The sequence below is a fragment of the Typopeltis vanoorti genome, chromosome 1 (assembly GCF_054136105.1).
Source record: "Typopeltis vanoorti isolate ZY-2024b chromosome 1, IOZ_Tvanoo_1.0, whole genome shotgun sequence".
Taxonomy (NCBI): Eukaryota; Metazoa; Arthropoda; class Arachnida; order Uropygi; family Thelyphonidae; genus Typopeltis; species Typopeltis vanoorti.
This window is the reverse complement of record NC_143549.1, coordinates 23,597,176-23,622,172: the sequence shown is the minus strand read 5'-3', so window position 1 is coordinate 23,622,172 and position 24,997 is coordinate 23,597,176. Positions and strand designations below refer to the sequence as shown.

Here is a 24,997-nt window from a genome sequence, read left to right as displayed (position 1 = left end):
GAATTTTTGCTCAAGCTATTAAAGCTGCAGCAGAAGAAGATTCTTGAACTTTGAGTGAATTTTGGAAGAAATTTAACATAAAAGATGCCATTCAAAATATTTATGAATCTTGGCAAGAGGTGACTCAAAGCAACATGAGAGGCAGAATATCTTGCTGCATTGTTCAAAGGACTTTGTTGCCTTTGCAACAGAAAGAGGAAATCTCAACAGAAATTGTGCAGATGGGCAGAGATCTTGGTTTCACAAGTTTAGATTGTAACAATGTGAACGAATGTATTGATTCTCATTCAAATGATCTGGATGATGAAACCCTTTTGGAGTTGGAATAACGAGCCTATGAAGCAGAAGAAGACGAAGATGACCCCACTGATGTCATGGTTGAAGAATTTTCCTTTGGTGACCTTTCAACTTTTGTGAGAAAAATCGACAAAGCTTCCGACTTTCTTATAAATGCCGATCCGAATTTGGAAAGAAGCATCAAAGTAAGACAGTCTCAATAACGCCATCGAATGCTACAGAGATCTAGTACTTGAAGAGACAAGGAAGACAAGGATGGTTCAACGAACACTAAAAAGACTACTTTAGTAAAAAGTAAATTACTGTATGCTAAAATTGAAGCAACATTTGTTTTGTTTTCTACAACTTTTATATCGGTTTAAAAGGATTTTGTTTGTTATTTAGTTAATAAAAATAACAATTTTTTTTTTTCATTTTTGAACATTTTTATTATCCTAAATTTTTGTGATAAATAAATTAAATCGAAAACCTTTATAAATAGACCTCGAACAACGCGGTTTTGCATAGTGCGGACACTTCTTGGAACCAATTAACCGTGCTATACAAGGTATTCCTGTATATATTACTCGTTAGTTTAATTTCTGATCAATCATGTATTTCTGTAGCCTTTGATCTTGTATATTTGTGTAACCTTGTAGTTTTGCTAATATGTAAATACCACACTGCTAAACTTAATTTTTATCCATACATATTGTATAATAATTCTTCTTTGACTCTTTTATGTATTAATGTAATAGCATTTGTTGTAATCTTATCTAGATGCAGATATTGCATTCCATGGCTTTATTTTGTACATGCATTTTGTTTATTAACTTGTATTGTTGTCTGTTTATGTACTGTACACCCACAGATGCGGGACCCTTTGAAGGAGAATCCATTCCGATAATAGGGTAATTAGTTCATATTGTGGGATGAGTTGTTTATTATTACACGTTGGAAAATTAACTTCTCTTTTATGAATATTGTGGTTTATAAAGTGGTAACTATTTTGTATGTATGGGAATAGTTGAAAAACTTTACATATAAAGTGTGTGTTGGTGGCCAATTTGTACATCGCCTTATTTTTGTCTCCCCTTCGACATGAATTGACTTCTTGGCACCGAGCCAACTGAGGTTCTCATATCTGTGGTCGGAAAGTACTACTTTAAATGCTGCGGTGATTTTGTTTATATGTAGATACTGCATTGCTTAGCTTAACTTTTGCACATACATATATTTACTAATTTATACATATTTACTAATTATGTATTATAGGACACCTTGTATATTTGTGTAACCTTCTTGTAAATTTGTTTATATGTAGATATTATGCAAGTTTTATTTTGATGCATGCATGTTGTATAATAATTCCTTTTTGCTTATATATGTGTTGGCTATAAAAACATTACTTATAATTTTAACGATATGTAGATACTGCATTCATTGTCGTGGTGTCTTGTACACTCTTTTTGTTTATTAACTTACATTGTGCCCTTTGATTGGAATAGGCCTAAGTTTGATTCTCGTTGCGACGGGAGGAATCTTTATCTGGACGATTTCAATCAAAGGTGAGTTAGCCGATCTCATATGGAGGTAGCAGGGCTTTTTCTCCTAAAAACTCGGGTTTTTCATTCTGCATATAGACAAATCGGCCCTTCAGAACATGCAATTTACAGACAAAAAAATACTAGTTGTAGTAGTGGTGGAGGTGGGTGGTAGATGGCGTTGATGGAGATGATTCGTAGTAGAGGCTCAGTGTAGTGGCTGAGACAGTTGTAGGTGTCCTCCCGCGATGAGTCTTCAGACTCCTTGGAGGTATCAGGAATAATAATAATAGTTGACAATTTCTGTACTACACTAACCTTTAACTTTGTGTGTTGCTGTGCCCTCTGCAGCAATTCTGTTTATGTGTAGCTCCTACTTTGTGGAACCTAATTTTTGTACAAGCATATTGTTTACAGTTTTCCATAGCTGTTTATGTATAGTTGTAACCTTAGTATGGCACAGTATGACCTTTGTAGTTTTTGTGCCAAATAAACTATAAACCAAACTAAACCACAGTGTCATGAAGAAGCATTCATCCCTCATTCCATCCAAAATTCTCATCCACTTTTCAAGCCTGGTTCAACAAAAGATGTATGAAAACAGTCAAAGAAAAAAACTCTGCTTATTACGGGTGGCTTGCATCAAGAACCCAAACATCATACTCGGCCTATGTGGATACATGCAATAAATGTAAATCAAGTATCAGTAAATCCAACTTCATAAATGCCCATAATAGATAACTTGTCTCTTATTCAAACAGTACTCTTTTCTTTCTGGTGCCTCGCACAAGTCATTGGATGCAGCTTCTACTCACCTGCACTCGCACCTCTCACCCATCTAAATGGTACCACTGTTACAGCACCCAAAGAAAAAGCTGACGACCTACTCCTGCATAGATGACGAAGGCATATCACCACCTTCCAATAACTTCAACTGAGCACCATATGCCTCCTGGGGCCTTTCAGCAGAAAGACAAGAATAATTGACAACTTGAACACTACAAAGTCATCTCTCCTATTGTTCTCAAACATTAAGCTCCAGAGCTAACACTTGTCCTCATCTTGTCGATCTTCTGTGCTCAGCTGGCACCTCTTTCATCTAATAGAAACTAACATATGTCCAACCCATTCAAAAAAAAGGAAGACAAGAACTCAATCCTCTGAACAGCAATCGAGAAAGGTATCAAAGCCAACTTCTTCATTAACTAGAAGCTCACCAGTATGGATTCTGCAAATATAGATTCACAGTTGATATCTTCATCTAAATCAATCACCACTGGACAAGTTCCATGGAAAGGTTCAGAGAAACGTGGTGTTGCCCTTGGCATTTTCAAGGTTTTTGATAATGTTTGGCATCAAGGTCTGCTTTGCAAACTGCCTTCTTTCAATCTATCTGCCTCCCACTGTATCTGGATAGTCAGCTTTTCTCTCTTGTTGTTCACTGCATGTCATGACACCTTCTCCTTGAGCTTTGCCACCAATGCATGAGTACCTCAGGGGTCCATTTTCTCAATTGCCAGAAATCCTTGCATAACTTTGCTGACAATAGTACTCTCCACTCATCCTGCTCCTTTGACAAACCATATAGTTTCCAGACATCTTCTACATCAAGATCATCTTCAATCAGTAGCCTAAACACTGATTTTCATACCATCCTTCAGTGGGGCAAGGATAACCTAGTCACCTTCAATGCTGCAGAAATGCAGTCTTACCTTTTCTCTTGCAAAAGGAATTTCAGCTCAGCTTCTCACATCCTCAGTAATACATCATCAGACAGGGAACGCTCTATTTTTTTTGGACTGACATTTACTTCCAATCTCTCGTCACAAATCCATCACATCCATAGCTTCCTCAGCTTCTAAAAACTAAGCATTTTTTTCTGCTCAAGTAGCTATGTTATACCTGTCTATCTGCTAATCTTATACAAATGCTATTGACACAATAAAGTTATGCACTTAAAACCTCCTTAAAAATTCTTGATCTTGTCCAAAGGAGAGCAATTTGGCTCATCCTTCCCTCACTGTGTCACTAAACATTTGTCTCACAGACCCATGTTTAAGCTCTGTGCCTATTCTACAGATACTTCTATGGTTACTTCTATGGTCACTTGATGTGAGGCACCTATTCATGGTGGATAGGATCTCCTAGTGATGGTACTGGCCCTTTTTCATTCTTCCTCTTTTCTTTGATTTTCTTCAATCTACTTTTCCTGAATATTTTTTTCTATCCTATATTCCAGAATACTATCACTGTGATCCAATGCCTTGCTACAGTGTTTGCCATGCATCGTAACCCATAAATATTCAGATGGGGGGGGGATTGTCTTCCCCTAGTAGGTCTAGGGGAAGACCAGCCACCTCCCCTAGACCTACCTATAGTATACCAGGTCCCTTGCAGTTGCAAAACTGTCCTACTATGGCCAAACAGGCGGAACAACCACTATCAGGATATCTGAACACAAGGACTGTATCCGGTTTCACCAATAGAGCCACTCAGGACTTGCTGACCATAACAAAACAAGAATAAACATATTTGGAATTAGGGGAAAAAAAACATACGAGATAATGCTAAAAAATTGATAAACAAAAAAAAAAACAATATAATGATTTATACCAGATAGAATAAGTTAACTGATACAAGTGTGAAAATTTGTAGGAACTTTGAAATAGAAAAGCAGATATTTCACATATTTAGAAATGATCTTAAGCCCAATGAGATGATGAATGTACAGAATCAAATTAAAAGGGGTAATCAAGCATTATTTTCTCTCATGTATATTCCACTCAAAAGAGATCCATTGGAATATTAAAGTACAAATATATAATTTGATAATTCATCTAATGGTTACATACAGATATGAAATCTGGATATTTACATAGAGGGTAAAAAATTTGATTTCAGCTTTTGGAAAGAAAATCCTTAAAAAAAAAATATTTGTTCCAGTGAATCATAATGGTGTCTGTAGGATGAGATTATGAATTGTATCAAATTCAAAAAAGTTGTATTAGGCAGAATGTTTTTCAATGGAGAAATGGCTGTCTTTAAGTAGACTATAAAATTCTTAGTAAAAGACCAAGATGTATAGATACCATTAGTTAAGATAATAATATTATCTTTCAATATCCAACTTACAGAAAGTAAGATTTTGGATAAATAGGGTTGGAGGCAACAAATCCAGGATGCCAAGGCTTGATTTGGGCTGTAGAGCTGTAGTTCGCCCACAGATTAGAGACACTTCTGCACATATCCCAAAAAGGAGAATCCATTCCGATAATAGGGTAATCAATCCGTTTTCTGGGATGAGTTTGTTTATTATTACCGGTCGGAATATTTAGATTTTCTTTTACGAACATTGTAGTTTTTAAAGTGTAACTATTTTGCTTGTATAACAGTTGGAAAAATGTACGTAGAGTATTAAAAATAAAAAAAAGGTATAGCATAAAACAAAATTTTAACGAAATTTATTTTTAACAATGTTTTCTATGAAATAAAAATAATTATACAGAAAAACAGAAATTTTTTTTCAAATGAACTTAGATATTCTTAACTTACAGTTGAGAGAACTGAGACACTTTAATGTCCTAAACCGATTAATCATTTATGACTTGTTGTGACTCTTTTAACAAACCCATGCAAAAAAAAGGTTGGGAAAAAATACCATTATCAAATCCTTTTAATCTTCATAGTCATCTGAATCGGTGTCTGAATCGCCATCACTTTAACTTAAACTGATCACCAAAGGTTCGCATAATTCTTTGATAATTCCATCTCTGTCCCAATACATATTTTCCAATGAGGTGACATGAGAGCAATATTTTCCCCAGTTTTGAACTGTAATACTTTCAATTCCCTGTTCTTAAAGCTTAAAGTTTCGACGTGTCAATATCCCCAGTTACGTTGCAATGGCAAATGTGACTTTTCACTTCTGTCCAAACATACTCCATAATATTAAAACAAAATCTGATTTCATGAAGTATTTTCCTTAAAGTTTCTCTTTTCAAAGGAAAATTAATTTTTTCTTTAAGCACAGGAATCAATTTCGGAACAGTTGGCACTCTCGACCTCATAAAATTCGTGAATAGTTCTTTTTATAACGTCTACATCAAAATCATTCAAAGCTATGGTTTCGATGGTTTTCTTTCTCTGGCACGTTTTTTTAGGAGATTTAAATCTTGGCTTATCTTCACCTTTTGATTCCCTACGAATTCTTTTAACAGTCAACCTCGATATGACATCAGATATCTTCTGAGCTCTATACTCTACAACAAAAAGGTTCCCAACCTTTTTGTTTCCTAGAGCACATTCTAAAATACCAGTAGGGTGACGGGCACTATCTATTTTTTCCAAATTTTTTTAATTCGTTTGTTAAATGAAGACATACAAAGTTTACATTATAATCAAATGTTTTATTACTTACAAAAGTTTACATTATATAAAAATTTAAATATATATATGTAAGTTAATGTGATCTTTGGCATTCCATTTCATTGGCCAGTGCTTCATAATTAGGAGAATATGATGATATTCCAGTTCTTAAACTGGAATGAACAACTTCGAATACGCGTCTACTTTACATCGTATGCATTTAATTCTCATCATGTGTCATTAGCGCATGCATCATATAGCATGCCATGAATTGTTGCATGATTATTTCAAACTATACGGCGCACAGTTGAACAGCGGCGGGCACACACAAATTGGTCAATGGGTGCCATGGTGCCCACGGGCATAGGGTTGGGAACCCCTGCTCTACAGAATGGAGGTGCTGAATGATGTTCCTTGCTATGCATTTATTGTGCACTTGTACATTCAGAGCTTAATTATGTCCCAGGTTTATAGAGCACACTCTGGTAGTTGAACCCAATCCATCTTCAGGGTATCCAGTTAGCAACCAGTGCTTTTTCCACATTATCCATTCAAAGTGTTATGTTGAATCAAATAAACCTCCTCTATCAATTAGACAAAGAGCACACTCTGGTAGTTGAACCCAATCCATCTTCAGGGTATCCAGTTAGCAACCAGTGCTTTTTCCACATTATCCATTCAAAGTGTTTATGTTGAATCAAATAAACCTCCTCTATCAATTAGACAAAAACATTTGTCTCTTAATTATGCCCTAAAAATGGTCCCTTCCAGGTGTCATCCTACATGGACTAGTCTCTGTTCTTTACATCGCGAGGTCCTCAATCACACACACATTGCCATCTATCCTTTTGGTATGTGCATTAAAGAGGCTATTGAAGCTATTCCCATGAGTGTTGACAATATAACCTGCACCAAACAAAACGGCATCCATCCCTCCATGGCTGACTTGCACCCCACCTGCAATCTCTCACCTTATGCAGTACAGAAGTCTCACATACCCTCATCTGTCTACCTTCAGTTGCTCAATGCATACAGAGCAGCTCACTCAGATTTTGAGATCTCTGTTGGCTGTGCTTCTGTGTTTCCTAACAGTCTCCAACCAGATCCCATTTGATTGTGGTAATTATATAGCAGAGTTGCATGCCATTCAACTTGCATTTGTGAATATCAAAGAAATCCCCTACCAAAAGTGTATAATTTGTGCAGACTCTTTCAGCTCTTTGCAAGCTCTTCTTCAGAGCTTGCAAAGAGCTGAAATATAATCCACATCTATTGCTTGGTGATGTGCTACAACTCTTGTACAGAATAAAGACAATTTTGATGTTCAGTTGTGTTGGATTCTCAATCGCATTGGAATTGAAGGATATGACATCACATATGCAGCTGCTAGATCATCTCTTACTTTTTAGACATATGTTTGATGGTCCCTTATACTAACTGCACCTAGTAACTCTTGGCAAGAAGCACTGATAAACAAATTACATGAGATTAAGCATTGGCAGTCTAATCAATCTGAAGAGAAGTTGTTCTTGCTAGGCTCTGTATAGATCGTAGTCATCTCACCCATTCTTATTTACTGAGGGCTGATGATCCACTTATGTGTGAGAAACAGCGGTTAGTCATATTCTTGTGGAGTGCGAGCTCTATATACTCAGGCAGATCTTATCAGACTTGGACAAACTGCATGACATTTTAAAATTTTTACAAAACATAAATTTATTCAAAGATAGTTGATTATAAATTTGTTTATATGTAGATACTGCATTCTATTTACCAAACTTTGTACACTACCTTTCCTTGTGCCATAAAACCACAAATCAATCATTTATCTATGGTGTCAGCCTGTGCAAATCTCATAACATTACATTAGAGTTTGCCGACAGAACCATGTGTGGTAATTTCCTCTTTGAAAGAAATAAGTTAGCATGTGCTTTTTTTTCCATCTCTGGCAATGTAACCAGGCCAGGCTTCCAGTTAACATAAATTAGCATGTTTTTTCCATCTTTGGAAATGTAACCAGGCTTCCAGTTAACAGTTCATCCTCCTCAGTTTCAATACTGCTTTATCATGTGGTATTCATCAATTGAATACATCCCACTGAAGCTGAATAGACTGCTTGCTGTTGAGGAGAAGACTGTCTATCCAATCATAGTGATGGGTACAAACTACAGAATAGACAGTCTTCTCCTCAACAGCAAGCAGTCTATGCAGCTTCATACTCCTACTTTCACTCAGATATATACAAACTATAGAAAACAGCTCTCTCCTTCCTTCAAATATCTCATATACCCATATTGTTTGCTTTACTTTTCTTTAATGATACAGGCATCTCTCGACTTACGTTGGAGTTCCGTTCCATCCGGAACAGAAAGTATACTGTCATTTTAATTTTTAAACCTTATTATAAAACTGTACTGTGTGTTACTGCCACTATAAAACAGTAGAATAATCACCCAAATTTTCCTCCACAATCACATCTTCATTACCTTTCCTATGTGGAGGACCAGGCTGCAGCTCTTCTGGTGTAACCTTTGTTTTTTTTTTTTATGAAAATGTCCAATGTGCTTTGCTTATTCCTCTTCTTTTCATGATAAATTTCATTATAGTAAGCAAACTCATCATTTACTTTCCTTTCTACTAATAAGTAGCGTTCAACATTGTGGTCCATGTCTTTAACCATTTTGAGAACATTTCTGCAAGATCCTTCGTTGTGAATTGTTTAACTAGCTCTCCTTGTTTCTCTTTTTCCTCTTCCTTTTCTTTTTCTTCCTCTTCTGCAACACATTGTTCCTTCAGTTCGACCAATCTCAACTCTTCAGGGGCACTTTCTATGAGTTGAACAATGTTGTCATCATTCACTTCGAGATTCAAGTTGTTTGCTAGGCCCACTATGTCTTCACTTAATTTACAAAGTTCTTCATTTTTCTCAAAACTTCCAAAATTGTGCACAAACCTTTTCAATGTCTTTAGCCATATGCCACTTATACATTGAGAGATCACTTTGTTCCAAATTACAGCAATATTTTTAATAGCATGATAAATATTGAATGCTTTCCAGAATTGCATGAGAGTCTGGTTGTTTCCTTCAGTAGCAGAAATGGCTTGTGAAAAAGTTCTCCATAGATAATAAGCCTTAAACACTGCAAGAACTCCCTAATCCATCGGTTGGATCATTGAAGTAGTGTTTGGAGGGAGAAACATGATCTTGAACTTGGTGAAGATCAAGATCACCGATATAAGATGGATGACCTGGAGCATTATCTTGAATTAATAAAATTTTAAATTCTACATTTTCTTTCACACAACAGCTTTTTGTTTTTCTCGCATTACAGTTGATTAAGACATCTGCAAACAATTTTTGAGTCATCTACAACTTCTTATATCTCCACTGAGAACTGGAAGAGTATGATGCCTAATGTTTTTGAAAGCTTATGGATTCTCACTGTTCCATATCGCAAATGGTTTCAGTTTATATCTAGCCACATTATCCCTAATAGATTTGTAACATGGTCTTTAAGAGCTTTGAAACTAGGCATAGATTTTAGCTTTTTTGGATGAATTGTCTGCTCGGGCATTTTTTTTTTAAACAAGGAAGTCTCATTCATGTTAAATATTTGCTATGGCAAATTATTTTCCTCCATGATAATTTCATCCAATTTCTCTACAAACTCCTTGGCAGCCTTCTTATCAGAACTTGCAGATTCACTATACATTTTCACATTATGCAGTGCAAAACATTGCTTGAATCTCATGAACCAACCGGAAGAAGCGCTGAATTTGTAGTCGTAATCATGTCCTGCTTTCTCCTTCAACATGTTGAAGAGACTTAGTGCCTTTACGCTCACTTATGGTCATAGTGCTAAGACGTGCTTTTGGTTCAGGTCCTCTATGCATGATGGAAGTAGCTTTTCCATTCACCGATAGGACCTTGTCATTGCTTCGTCACTATCACTGAACTTGCAACTTCATTTCAAGATCAATTGCTTGCCTCTTTTTCTGTGATTCTTCACTAGGTTTCTTAATTGGGCATGTAGGGACCACGTTGCACAAAGTATCGCGAAATGATAAATACACAACCTATTTTTTAAACACGCTATCAATGTTGAAGCCATGTTCTGACTGCAGAAGGGAGTTGCCACTGCATTATTGCTAAATAAAAACCTTTTTACTTTACGCTCACTTGTGTGTTGTTCAAAAGTATAGTCGAAAATGTTATTTATTCCATTATGGGATCACAGGCATATCTTCGAATGGACATAAGTCGAGGGATGACTGTATTTAAATCCCATACTCTATTTCACACTTCCTCATAAATCATTTGTTTTATGCACTCCCCCCCCCCCCCTTCTCTCACATCATTTGCTCATTCTGTCATCTTCCTTCTCAGACACACATTCAATACCTGCTTTGCTTGAATACTTGAAACTACCACTTTTCAGCTTTCTGCCATCATTCATCTTCAGCATCTCTTTCAGTGGTCTCATATATATATATATATGTGTGTGTGTGTGAGAGAGAGAGACCACTGAAATATATATATATATAATGAGACCAGTGTATAACAGACTAGAGCAAAAATGGTTTTCACTCGAATAAAAATTTCTGTATTAACACAAATAGGATTGAAGTCCATGATGATCATTTCATATTCTGAAAACTTAAAATTGAAATTTGGGATATAAAAGTTGTCACTGTCTTACAAAATGGATTAAGTAGTTTTTTAAGAACCATGTATTCTGTTCTAGAAATTGTATAAATATAATTAACTTGCCTATTGTATATTTTACCTTTTCAAATAGCCTTAACACCTGCTACCCAACCAACAAAGAAGGATACCATTGAAGTGGAGGTCACTCTTCCAAGGTTAAGTACACAGTTAAAACTGGATGAACTTTGGGAAACTCTAAGTGACTGCCTTCTTGAACTTGCTGAAACACCTGACCATCATGCAGTGTTAGTGTTACAACCTGCTGTTGAGGCTTTCTTCTTGGTACATGCATCATCAACAGAAAAAGAAACCACAAAAAGGTAAATTCTTATTTTTGAATAATGCCTTAAACACTTTTTAGGCAGTTGGTTAAAATATCCATTCAACCCGAACCTCAGTTGATCAAATGTTTTTAACAGTATGCCTAAAGATCATGCTTACCTATATACATTATTTAAAAATTTTTCTGAGGTATTTTCTAGTCTAGTATTTTTGCTGACTGAGTAGTTATTGTACCCATTCTCTAATCAGCAGGCTATCCCACCATGGGCATGAATGTTTGTGATTATCTTTAGCTTGGAGATGAATTTCGTCTCTTGGTGAACACTGGCCCACCTTTTGGAGACTTGAAGTGACTTGTTTAAATAATTGTAATATGTAAACAAAAAATAGAGATCATAATTCTGGTAGATAAGAATGACTCAACTAGCAATCAGTTTATGAGATGATATGAAAGGGTTTCTAGAAGTAAGAGTGAGAAAGTGAAAATCTTAAGTATATTATCTACATATGATAGAAATGAATTAAGAAGAAGAGTCATGGTGGCAAATGATTCGATGGGGTAGGCTATGTAGAAAGAATCGATGTCAGCTTTTGGCCGTGTAAAGCAAGTTTGAAAGAAGAATGGATTTATACAAGGAGGATGGCCAACACTTGAATGCTCTTCATATCGGAGTCTTGAAAAATTATTAATTGATATGAGAACCTAACACAGAGTCTAAGAAACTAAATTACGATAGGAGGAATGGTGAGAATCTGTGTAAAAGTGACAATGTTATGTAAGTGTTTAATCGTGGAAATGATTGAGGAGAAAATGATTTTTTGTTTGCCCAGTTTGGATCTATCAAGCATATGCATAAATATGACACTAGATAAGAACAAGGTCTGCTAGGAATATTAGAAACAAATGGATAGTGGTTGTTGTTTCGGTCAGTACATTAGGACCTCAGTTTGCAGGTATTAATGAGACCTGGCTATCAGAAGTAGGCATACTAACTGGTATCAAGTGATATTAGAAAGGATAGAGGAGGAAGAGGAGTGTGCTACTGACAATATCAGATGACTTGAATTCTGTTAGTGTTCAGACCTAACTAATACTAGTACCAGTTTTTCATGTGGCAGTGAATTTGAAGCCATCTGATGTGAGGTGGGTCAGTTGCTAGTGACGAAGATTATTAATTATCAGAAATGCATCACCAAATAATGATGGTTGGAAGAGTTTAATTATCTAAACATTGATTGAGTAGCAGAATGAAAAGGACATGAAAAGGACAAAACTGAATTTATTGAGCTACTATGGAACAACTTCCTCAAGCAGCATGTGACAGAAGAAACTCGAGGTCAAAGAGTGTTAGATCTGTAATAAAAATAATTTACATTGGGTTTATTGGTCATAAAGATTTGATACTACTAGTTTTGCCACATAAACAAATGCTCATAAAACAGCAATCTTTGATTATGAATCAATACATTATTAAAAAAATACCGAATGTGTAGGAACCATTACACAAGCACAATAGAAACACGCGGAGCATGTTTCTATTGTACTAACTATCAGATGCACCTGCTGAACAATGACTGACTGTGTGCCAGCATCCATACTCCACATATTTCTATTGTACTTGTGTAATGGTTCCTACATATTTGGTATTTTTTTAGTAATGTGTTGATTCATAATCAAAGCTTGTTGTTTTATTTATATTTGTATGTTCATCCAACTCAGATGAAGCTACTGGTTTACATGGCAAAACTAGTAGTATCAAATCTTTACAACCAATAAACCCAGTGTTAGTTATTTTTATTTCATTAGTTTTGTGGTCGAAAATAACATACTTCTTCTTCGTGTAGCTTTGTTAATAGAAAGGATTTTTTTATTAATATTATCCTGTTCAACAATTATTTTTTTTTATTTCTGAGTGTACGTATATATGCACAAGGATTCACTCCGATTGGTGCAATGACCTCTTTTTTTACTATTTCTTTCAGAATCCAAAAATCACTGACTCAAGACCAAAATACAAAATAAACACATTTAAAACAAAACAATATATATATACACCTCAAACAACTTTACATAGTTATAACTAACTACATAATCAATTGGATCCTAGGCCTTTTTAAAACTTACACTTAAGACTAGACTAAACACTTTGTTTACACAATGACAAAATGTTCATAGCCAGTTTCTCTCTCTGTCAAGGCCCTTTTCCAAAGATATATGACTTTATTCTTCATTTTCATAGGATCCTTTCTCAGCACTCATGCAGCACACATTAATTCTTCCTGACTCAATTCTGTCTTCTCTTCAGTAGAAATAATAGTTAGATCTGGCGTTCTTATCATCAACATCAAATTCCTGTCATGTACCCTCAAGGGGTGTACAGGATATGATAGTACTACATGAAAAAATTACATTACTAACTTCCTATCTACAATTTTCTTCCAAATCAGTCTGTTATTTGTCAAGACTCCAACATTATCAGATCTTATATTTCTATCGTCTAAGGCACTTTGTACCATATCAATCCACCTATATCTTGGTCTATCTCTGTGTCGTTTTGCTGCCAACCTGGCAGAGAACACTTGTTTTGCTAATCTTTCTTCGCCCATTCTGTTTAGGTGACCATACCACCTGAGATTAGCTCTGCTAACGCATTCCTGGATGCTGACAATGTCAAGTTCTTTCTAATTTCTTCGTTTTTAATATGATATTGCCATTGATTCCATCTGTTCACGCCGATGATCTTTCTCAGGTCTCTCATATCTGCTGTCTCTAGTCTTTGATCAAGTGTTTTACTTCAGACCCATATCAGATCCATACCATACCAGCTTTTCTGATTCTGTTGTATATTTCTATATTTAATTTACCATCTTCACTAAAAATCGTTCTTAAGTAGCTGAAATGTTTTACTTGTTCCACAAGTTCTCCATTCACAACACAGTTGACATTTTCAATGAAGTTATTCAATTTAGTCAGAGAATCTTGCAGACTCGTAGTAGCTGATTTATTTAGAAGTATAACATCGTCCACATAAAGCACAGAGCTGACATTAACATCTCCAATTCTGATATCATGATATTTTCTTTTATTTACCAATATTTATTCCACATTGAAACTTCATAGTTCCACGATTCCTTTTTCGGAATATACTATTGATTTTCCTCCGACTGTCACATAAAAAAACTAATTCCTCTGAATCTAAATATCTGCCGGCCTGTGTTCTAAATTTCTCTCCAAACATTCTTCTTGTTTACTCTCCATTACCCTGATACCGAATGCTCTCCTTGTCAGCTGTCAATCACACATCAACCTTCTCGACGAGCATATGCACTCTATGAAAATGGCAAGCGAGAAACTAAATATAATGGCTGACACATTGTCTCCATTAACGACAAGAGAATATCTTCAGAAAAAACACAGTTTAATATTTTAAACTAGAATAAATTTGTTCAAAGTAATACAGCTATTCAAATCCGGTAAGTACATCAATTTAACTGCTTTACATTTCATTTTAACAAAATAACATCAATAATGGGCATATCGCAAGTGCCGACAATGCGTGTTATGAAAACAAAAGTAATAAACAATGCGTAAAAATATTCAGAATTTTAAATTATGATTATTTTTACAGCTTCCTCAGTGAGAAGGTGCAGCACCATGTTCTCCCAGTTCTCTTTGTTGGTGGCTTTCCTTCTTGTTTCTGTATAGCCATGTGATCCTGTCCATGATCTTATATCTTCAAGCTATGTCCTTCATTTTTTACCTCTTGATCCTTTTCCCATAATTTTTCCTTCTAAAACTGTTAGTATCCTCTCCTGCTGAACCTCTCAGTACATGTCCTGCCAATCTCATCTTTTTCTGGATCATTTCCTGTAATAAAGATCTCTGTGTTCTCATTCTCTGTAGGGCATCTGTATTTGTCACATGTTCTGTCCATGGTTGTCTTATTATCTTTTGTTTTACTCTCTTCTTGAATATCCAGGTCTTGCTTCCATATGTGAAAATTGGCCACACTAATGTTCTTGTCATTTTTTTCTTTGTCTCGGTACTCAGAGAACTTCTGAGCAGACCTTTATTTTTCTAGAATGCATCTTTAGTTATGGCTGTTCTTATTTTTATTTATTTATCTTGCTTTCCATCTGCAGTAAAGTAGGTGCCTAAATATTTGTATTCTGTTGTATGTTCAATTTTCATATTGTTTATGAATATTTCTGGCTGGACCTGCTTTTTTTTTTTGCGATTTTAATAAATTTGGTCTTTTTTTTTTTTTTTTTTTTTTTTTTTTTTTTTTTTTTTTTTTTTTTTTGCATTTATATCTAATCTGACTTCTTTACCTTCTTCAATGAGTAGCTGCAGTAATTTGATTAATTTGTTTCTGTTTTCTGCTATTAGAATGGTATCATTAGCATATCTAAGATTCTTGTATTTTATACCATTGATACCAATTCCTATTTTTTGTTTTTCAATCTTTTTCACCACTGTCTCACTATAGATATTAAATAGATTTGGTGAAAGGATACAACCTTGTCTAACTCCTTTTTATTTTCACTACAGAAGTCTCATTGTTAAGCAGCTGCATTTTCTGTTTGATGTAAATCATTTTTATAATCTTGAGTACATGATCTTCTGTGCCTAATTTATTTAATATAATGAATATTTTATTATGTTTTACCTGGTCAAAAGCCTTCTGAAAGTCTATGAAGCATATGTAAATGTTCTTATTTCTTTCAAGTGATCTTTCTATTAGTATTTTTAGTTCCAGGATAGCATTAATGGTTCCCATTCCTCTTCTAATGCCTTTCTGTTGTTTACTTGATTCACCACTTATGGCTTTTTTAACAATGGTTAAAATAATTTTAGATGCTTATAACAATGATTATAACATACTTATAATATTAAATCTGATTATAGTGTTTGGGGGGGGGGGTCACTTAAAGACATAACAGGAGGAAGAATACTTTCAATTTAACACATAACTATTCTGCCTCTGGTTGGTGACAGTGATCATGTGGTGCTGTACTTGCTTGGGAAGTGGTTAAGTTTATGAATGTTACATACTGAACTATAAAGCAGGGAAGTATCACATGCAGTATGGCATTGGTTGTTGGATGGGAAGAATATTGACAGTGCAAGGAGAGTATTTAAAAATTACCTAAAGGATGGATGTCCGAATGTCTCTTCTTTTCCCTATTTATTCTTCGAGTTTGAAGAATAAATAGGGTATGAATGGAATGAATGTGTAATGTTATTATGCAAGAAATTAAATGTGGAAGGTATATCATTTACATAATGTCAGCTATGAAAATTATAAGAAGCAGATACAATCCAAAAGAATTATATTGTTATGCTACAAATAAAAGAGATAATGATTATAAAATATAATTACTGAATGCAGATGGCTTGTTGGTTACAGATGCAAACAAGGTTGTTCAACAGCTGAGTGACCATTTTGCTAAAAGCCATCAACCAGGTGTGTGTAATATTGCACTCATTGCTACCTGATCATTGGATAAAAAACTTAGGTGTATGAAGAGTAGGTATTAGAGCTTATACTCAAAGAGTGTTCAGCTAAACTGACTATTCCTTTGACCAGGCAGTATAATTTGAGTCTCAGAACAGGGAAGAATCCACAGGGGCAACTTAAAGGGGGCACCTTTAAGACTCTATGGCCAACTTCAGTTGCCTTTCTTCAGCCTCATTTGCTTAGTGTTATTGCCTGCATGCACATATCATTGTTTTGTGATCCCTGAAGATGGCAGTGTAACATTGCTGAAATATAGGTAGTTATTAATTAAAGTTTTTATAATTAATAATATAGTCTACATTATCATTTCCTAAAAAAAATTAGAAGTATATAAAAAAATGTGATAAAGGTATGAATATTTTTGAACATAGTTATGTATGTGGCAAAGGGGTGGGAAAATATGCTTTGGTTTTGGACCTTTTAAGTATGTCTGGGGAGGGAAAAGAGAGTTCTACAACAAGCTCAAATAGATTGCATATCTAATTATAAGAGTAGGCTAGGTGGTAATTTATTATGTCTATACACAAATACCAGGAGCATCAGAAACAGATGGGTTGAGTTCGTTACTTTATTGAATATGATCTGGAACAAGATTGTTGGCATTAGTGAAACCTGTCTATCAGAATCAGGTATGGTAACTAGGATTGAGCATAATATACTCTTTTTTTTTTTTTAGGGATGACAGAAGAGATAGGAGAGGATGAGAACCATTACTAATGATATCAGATGACCTAATTAGGGAAGAAACACAAGAAAACAATGATGATAATGATTTCCCTAATAGCAGTGAGTTTGAGTATCTGTGTGAAGTGGAAGCTAACAAAATGAAATATATGGAAGGGTGTTGCTTATAGACCTGGCATTTCAGTTACTCGGGATGAAGAAATGCATCACCATTTTAACCTCATGGGTACCAAACGAATGATCATTATGGGTGTCTTTAATTTTCCAAACATTGATTAGGTAAATGAGAAATCTCATAATAAGAAAGATGAGGAATTTATTGAATTGTTGCGAGACAACTTTCTCGAGCAGAATGTGAAAGAAAGAATTTGAGGTCAAAGAGTGTTGAATTTGCTCATAGCATCAGAAGGGGTGTCTCTGTTAAGAATATGGCTATTTTACTTCCTGTTGGTGACAGTGATCATGCTGTGCTTTCTTGGGAAATATCTAATTGTATTGATGCTCCGATTAGAACAGGTTACATGCTGAACTACAAAGCTGGAAATTATTATAAATTTAGGAGAATACTATCTTTGCTCACATGGTATCAGTTACTGAATGGGAAAATTGTCAGCAATGTATGCGAATATTTGAAAAAGTGCTTAAATTAGGCAGTATCTAAATGTATCCCTTTTGTTCGAAGAATAAATAGGTTGGAAGTGAAATGTATGTGCAACCTTATAAGCAAGACATCTTCAAGAAGAGGATATGGAAAAAATATTGTAACGATAAGAGTGAGAGGAGTTATGAAATATATAAAGCTTAGGTTCGAAAAGTAATGAGTATTGTGTGGAAAGATAAATTGGAGTATGAAATGAAATTGGCCATGCAAGCTAAAGGCAATTCAAAAGAATTTTATCGTTATGCAGCAATCAAAAGAAAGTATGAATGTGAAAGAATAACTTTATTGAATGTAGGTGGTACTCTAGTGTCAGAATCTAATGAGATTGTTCAATTAATCAACCCGTATAGGTAAATATGACTTATCCATTACTTCCACCTTAGTATCACCCCCTCTGGGTCTGGCTCCCACTCAAGAGACCTCAATAAAGGTCAAAACTGGTCTAGATAGTAGCCCTTCCCTTAATGCATAGCATTATACATGTCTGCAAGGAGATGTGCTTTGCATTATGGGAGATACTATGACAAGTGATTCGAGCTTAGTCCACCTTTACCATGAGTTGCCTCAGTCCTGAAGATACTTAAGGTGCAAAGTTTGTTTGCTTACACTTGGATGAAGGATTAAACTTAATTTATTATATACTTATGATAGTTCTTCATATTCCAGATAAGATTTGAACTCAGTCTTGCTTACAAGAGGCAAATTTTGTATCAACTTTGTAATCTTATAGTCCACCCACTGTATGAGTGCCACTATAGATTTGCACAAACCCTTAGTTAGTAAAAGCACTTTAAAAAATAAAATAACCACTCTAGTGTCATCTGTAGATCAGTAAATTAATATTTTTTATAATGCACATTGTGTGTTTTGGTATGTGAAAGTGAATAAAATTACATATATGTACTGCTATTACGCATTTCATGGTTACAGGATTTTAATGTAATTTAAGTTTATTTCATCCAGTTTAACTACTTTTAGCAACAGGAGAGAATACCGTCACGAAAGTAGAGAAAATCTTCTTGCCCATATAAACCAAGATTTGGCTCCATTGTCTCCATTACCATCAGCAGCAGTAGCACCTACAGCAACAGAAACTCCCTCAGTACCTGTTGAAAACACCAGTACTAATCTTATTGCTGTACCATTAAGCAGAGAAAATTCAGTTGCTAATATGGGTGTAACCTTGCCTCCTGATACACAGAAATTTTTGAAGTTTGCAGGTAAAAATCTTTTATTTTAAATTTCATATATTACATTTTTATGATTTTCATGAATAGTATTGTGATCAGTAATTTTGATATTATGAAATAATATCAAAATTACTGATTACCTTTGTTAATGGTACTTGGAGATTGCTGTACAGTTTTCTAAATTTTAACTGTTCTTTATGCAAAAGAATTTAGAAGAGGAGTGATTAAATTACAAATGTTTATTAATTTGAATAAATAATTGAAAAACTTATTTTGTTATATTGTATATCCTAAAAAAATCTCATTAAAAAAAAGAAAAGTAGCTGCTGAGGAAGTAGGCAGTATACTGTAATTTCATGATATTTATGGCAGCTGTTGTATTATTGAAATCTTTTTTGGCATATTCTCATCAATAAAGACAGTAATAACATTAACTACCTCTCAAACTGCAGGTAATCTCCAAATTTCATTGTATTTAGATCATTTCAGGATATATTTTGTTTGTTTGTTTTATTATTTATTTTATTTTATTTTTACATAAAAAATTAAAAACAAAATGCCTGCAGCATTTTGCTTTCTCCTCTCCTTTCCTTTTGGGTTTGTTTCTTCTGTAATTCTCTTGAGGCCTACACAATGTAAGACATTATTATGTCTTAATTTTGACTTCAAATAGGGTTAAAATCACTTTCAGAAGACTATTTGAAGATAAATATGAAGATGGCAAGAAGCATAGAAATGGAGAAAATGGTAATAATTAAAAGTCATAGATGATAAATGTGTGTACGGAGGTGTACGGAGACTTGAAAGAGTGTTGATGAATGATGTGGAAGTGGATGTACAGACTCAGGGAAACTAGATTTATTAAGAGGGGGGGGAGTAGATATGCAGACTTTGGGGGGGGACAGTTAAGTGTATGAATGAGTATATTATGCCCGGGCGAGTACGACGGACAACAAATCAGAATGGGATAGCTAGTATAAGGCATCAAAGTAGGGATGGGACAAATGGGCTTCTGCGATTCATGTACACTAATGCCAGGAGTATTAGGAACAAGAAGGAAGAGTTTTTGGCCATGGTTGGCACTTCCAGGCCACAGGTTGTCGGTATTAGTGAAACATGGCTGACAGAAGATGATAAAGCTAGTGGGATTGAATGCGATGGGTATAGCGTGTTCAGGAGTGACAGGGTGAAAAAAAAAGGGGGGGAGGAGTGTTATTGATGATAGCTGATGAGCTTCAGCCAAGGAGTATAGAAGTTGAACTGTAGGATGGGGAAAAAAGCGTATTTGAGGCTGTTTGGTGTGAGATAGAATCTAGCGGAACAAAATATACAATTGGGTGCTGCTATAGACCGGGTGATGGAGTGGATGGTGGGGATAGTATGCATAAGCAAATAGAAGAAATGAGTGGAAGGAGGGTAATTATTATGGGTGATTTCAATTATGGTAACATTGACTGGAAAGAGGAGAGGGCACATGGGAGGAAGGATTTGGATTTTATGCAGTTATTAAGGGACAACTATCTACGGCAACATGTATTGGAAAATACCAGGAGGCAGAGGGTGCTGGACCTAGTAATTGCAACTGAGAATGTAGCTGTAACGAACATGACCATGTTGCCACCAATTGATGAGAGTGACCATAAGGTCATGACTTGGGAGGTGGCTAAAGGAGTCGAATTTACAATTAAGACAGGGTGCATGTGGAATTACCGGGCTGGTAAGTATGACAAGCTTAGGTGTGTGCTTGGCTCAATGCCATGGCGTGTAAAACTGCAAGGGCTGGATGTTGATAGTGCATGGGAGGTGGTTAAGAACTGTTTGCAGGAGGCAATGGTTGACTGTATACCAAGAGTCCGAATAATAAATCAGGTAGGGGTTAAATGGATGAATAACACTATTAAGCTTCAGCTGCAAAAAAAGAAACAATTGTGGAGGGAATTTAAGGAGAAGGGTGACCATCAGGTGCAGGAACAGTATAAAGCTCAGGCCAGGATGGTAACAAGGGTGGTAAGAAAAGCAAAAGCAGATTACGAAAGGAAATTGGCCATGCAGGCTAAAGAGAATCCCAAACAGTTTTTTCAATATGTTGCAAGTAAAAGGAAAAATGCTCATGGTAGAATGATCTTAAAAAATGCTGAGGGTAGGGAAGTAACCGAATCAGTTGATGTTGTGGAATTACTGAGCGAGCACTTTGCAAGAGTATATCATCCAGGTGGTGACTTTGCAGAAATGGAAGAACCAACAGCTTATACTGGAATTGTGATGAATGAAGTAGAGGTAACTAGTCTATTACAGAACCTCAATGTCAATACATCTGTGGGATTGGATGGTATACCAGCTCATGTCGTACGTGAAGCGGCCAAAGAATTGTCAGTGCCCTTGACCATTTTGTTTAATTTGAGCCTCAGGACTGAGTCAGTCCCAAGGGGGTGGAAAGAGGGGAAAATAGTTCCACTGCACAAAGGTGGTTCCAAGGCTGCTGTTGAAAATTACCGGCCAATCAGCATAACAGGAATTATTATCAAGGTCTTAGAGAAAATAGTCAAAAGGAAAATACAATATTGGATAGAAGAAAATGGGATACTGTATCGGGGACAGCATGGTTTTGTGAAGGGTAGGTCATGCCTCAGTAACTTGCTCACGTATTATAACACAGTGATGGCTGAACTGGATAAGGGAAATGGGTTTACAGTGATTCTACTGGACCTTGCTAAGGCCTTTGACAGGATACCACATGGAATTCTAATCAGTAAATTGCAGCATATGGGAATGGACATAGGGTTGGTGAGATGGATAGGAGGGTGGTTGACGGAGAGATATCAGAGAGTGGTTTATTCAGGAGTAGAGTCCACAAGACGGCCTGTGACTAGTGGTGTGCCACAAGGATCTGTTCTTGGACCACTGCTGTTTAATTTGTTCATAAATGATATAGGAAAGGATCTGAGAGGAACAGGTCATTTGTTTGCGGATGATGCGAAGTTGGGTAGGGCAATAGTGAATGCAGATGACGTCAAAATTTTGCAGGATGATTTGGATAGATTGGAGGTCTGGGCTAGGGAGAATGGATGTCAATTTAATGTGGCAAAATGTAAGGTTATGCATTTTGGGGTGAAAAGATTGGAGGCAGTTTACTGCATTGGTGGAACCGTGCTCCAGGAAATTGATGAGGCACGAGATTTAGGAGTGTTGGTGGATAAGGAATTGAAATTTAGGGGACACATTGCAAAAGTGGCCAAATCAGCTCATCAAATCAATTGGTTGCTGAAGAATACGTTGACAAGCAGGTTATTGTTCCTCTGTATCGAGCCTTGATAAGACCCCGTTTCGACTACTGTGCTCAGATTTGGTCACCTAGGTTTCTTCTTGATGGGGAGGAGGTGGAGAGGATCCAGAGGCGAGTGACCAAGATGATAGCAGGTCTGTGGAATGAACCGTATGAGAACAGGTTGAGGATTTGTGGGTTGCAAAAATTGGTTGATAGGCAGAGGAGGGGAGATATGATTGAGACACTCAAATTACTGAAGGGTTTCTATAAAATTAATTCAGAAGATATTTTTGAGAACAGGGCTGGTTGTGGGAGGACTAGGGGACATCCATGGAAACTGGGCAAAAGTGTGGTTAGTAAAGGTGTTAGAGCTGGGTTCTTTACTTTTAGAGTAGTGAATGAGTGGAATGCGCTCCCTGAGTCTGTGGTGGATGCTGTGACAGTGAATGAGTTTAAGGCGAGGTATGATAGATACTATATGAATGTCGAATAGTTGTGATGAATATGATTTGCGGCCTCCCTCGATGAGTCTAATGACTCCCTGGAGTTGCCCGTAATAATAATAAAGGCACCACAAACTATAACATTTCTGTTGAGTAATCCTAATAAGATTTATGCATATTGAGAAAAGAAATAAAGAAAAAAATTTATAGAATAAAAACTGGGTAAGAACAGGCTGGGTTTTCACTAAATAGATGTTATAATAAATATAAAAACAGAGGGAAAAATCATATTTAAACTTATTTATTTGTAGAAAATTTTTGCTGTTTCATAGGCATCTTCAGTACACAATCACAATAACAGACGATTCTTAAAAAAAAAGCACCACATTTTTATGTAATGTAAGATAACCATAATGGTCAATTTCCTAACTAAAACAATAAAAATAAATTTTAAAAATATATATATAACATATATATAATTTTTAAAAGAATTGAATGACATAAACCGAAAGCAAAGGAAAACAGGTGTAATAGTACCACACGACTAGTTTCGGCTTTTAACAGCCTTCTTCAGGTGTTTTCATTAAAGAAAAGAAAAAACATTAAACATTGAAGGTAAAAACTGTGAACAGCACAGGAAAGTCACTATACATATTTAATATGAAAACGTTACAGTTAACATATTCAAAGCTGTTCCTTCGTTAGCCACATTGTTGGGTGAGTGCGGGCATATAGCATCTCATGAGCGCCAGTATTTGATCACAGCAGAATGACAGTCTGTGAGGTTGTAGCTTAAATTATTATTTAAATGTACAGGGTTGAGGATGATTTCTCTAGATTCTACAGTTTTTCTCTCCAATTCATCATGGCAACAAAAAATTTTGTTAGATTTATCCCAGAGGATTGTATGACTATGGTTTTCATCATCAGAATCGGCCGAAAAAAAGGATATGGCTGGATAAAGCACTGGCATGTGTTCTCTTGTAAGTGATGTCCCTCCTGTGCTCCTCCATACACAATTCAATAGACTTATCCATTTGGCCAAAGTAAGGAATGTCGCAGTCACACCATATTTTGTACACACTGAGATATTTTAGATTGTGATGGCTAGGCTTTGCACAGCTCACTAGAGATGAGCCTTCCACTCTACAATAGAAACCAATAGAGAGGACTCATCAGAAACAGTGCCCCCCATATAGAAATGGGAGCAGCTGAAGAAGAAAAAGAGCATGCTTGTTTCCCTTTTCTCCTTCTTATACACATGCACATTACTACTTCTACATTTGGTACATCATATAGCATCTCCTGGTGGTGAATTTTGGAACTTTTTTCTCTGATATTGCTTCTGCATGAGGTACAATTTATTCCTGCAAAGTTTTGCAGAATTTGGATCAATGGATAGTGCTACAGAAGGCCCTCACTTTTGTTTTGATCACCTTGCACTTAAGGTGATCAAATTTTTTATTCGCAGTTCTTTTGAAATCCAATTTTACAAATTCATCTTTTTGGTTTTAACTGTGTTGTCATTGATTTTATAATTCTTATCTATCTTCATATATTTTCTACACTGTTTTTATCTTTTACCCACCACTTTAAACTGCATACTCTCTTGGCTCCAATCAAGTCCTTGTCAAGTTTTCACCATTCCTACCTTCCTTTTTAAACTTTATTAAATTCAGCTGTTTTAGTCTGATCATTAAAAAGAGTCTGCTTCATAGCCAAAAATAGCTTAGCTTTTTCAGTAATATGAGGTATTAAAGTAATAAACTTCTTTTTTTTTTTTTTCTTTTTTTTTCAATATTTAAATCATGATAACAATGGCAACATAACAAGAATCTGTGTTTAAGTTTTGTATATCTGGAAAAGCAACATAGCTTCCCAGATAAGCTTTTCTAAATGGTATTTGCCATAAATTATATTTTAAACATAACAGGGTAGTTAAAAATTAAATGATGTACTGGAAAATAGATTAATCTAATCTCCATCCTTAGTTTATTACATTAACTATTATATTCTAAGTGAAAGTGGCATTAATCCTGGTATCATATATGGAGGAT

The 24,997-nt window shown here is 35.5% G+C and overlaps 1 protein-coding gene across 1 annotated transcript in view; it reads left to right on the top strand.

The window, feature by feature from the left end:
• HUWE1 (HECT, UBA and WWE domain containing E3 ubiquitin protein ligase 1) overlaps positions 1 to 24,997 on the top strand; it is a 1,068,888-nt gene that overhangs the window by 864,442 nt on the left and 179,449 nt on the right. The window contains exons 79-80 of the mRNA XM_090396304.1: positions 10,985 to 11,213; positions 19,006 to 19,262. Of these exons, the coding sequence (XP_090252430.1) occupies positions 10,985 to 11,213; positions 19,006 to 19,262 (486 nt within the window). The remainder of the gene's footprint in view (positions 1 to 10,984; positions 11,214 to 19,005; positions 19,263 to 24,997) is intronic.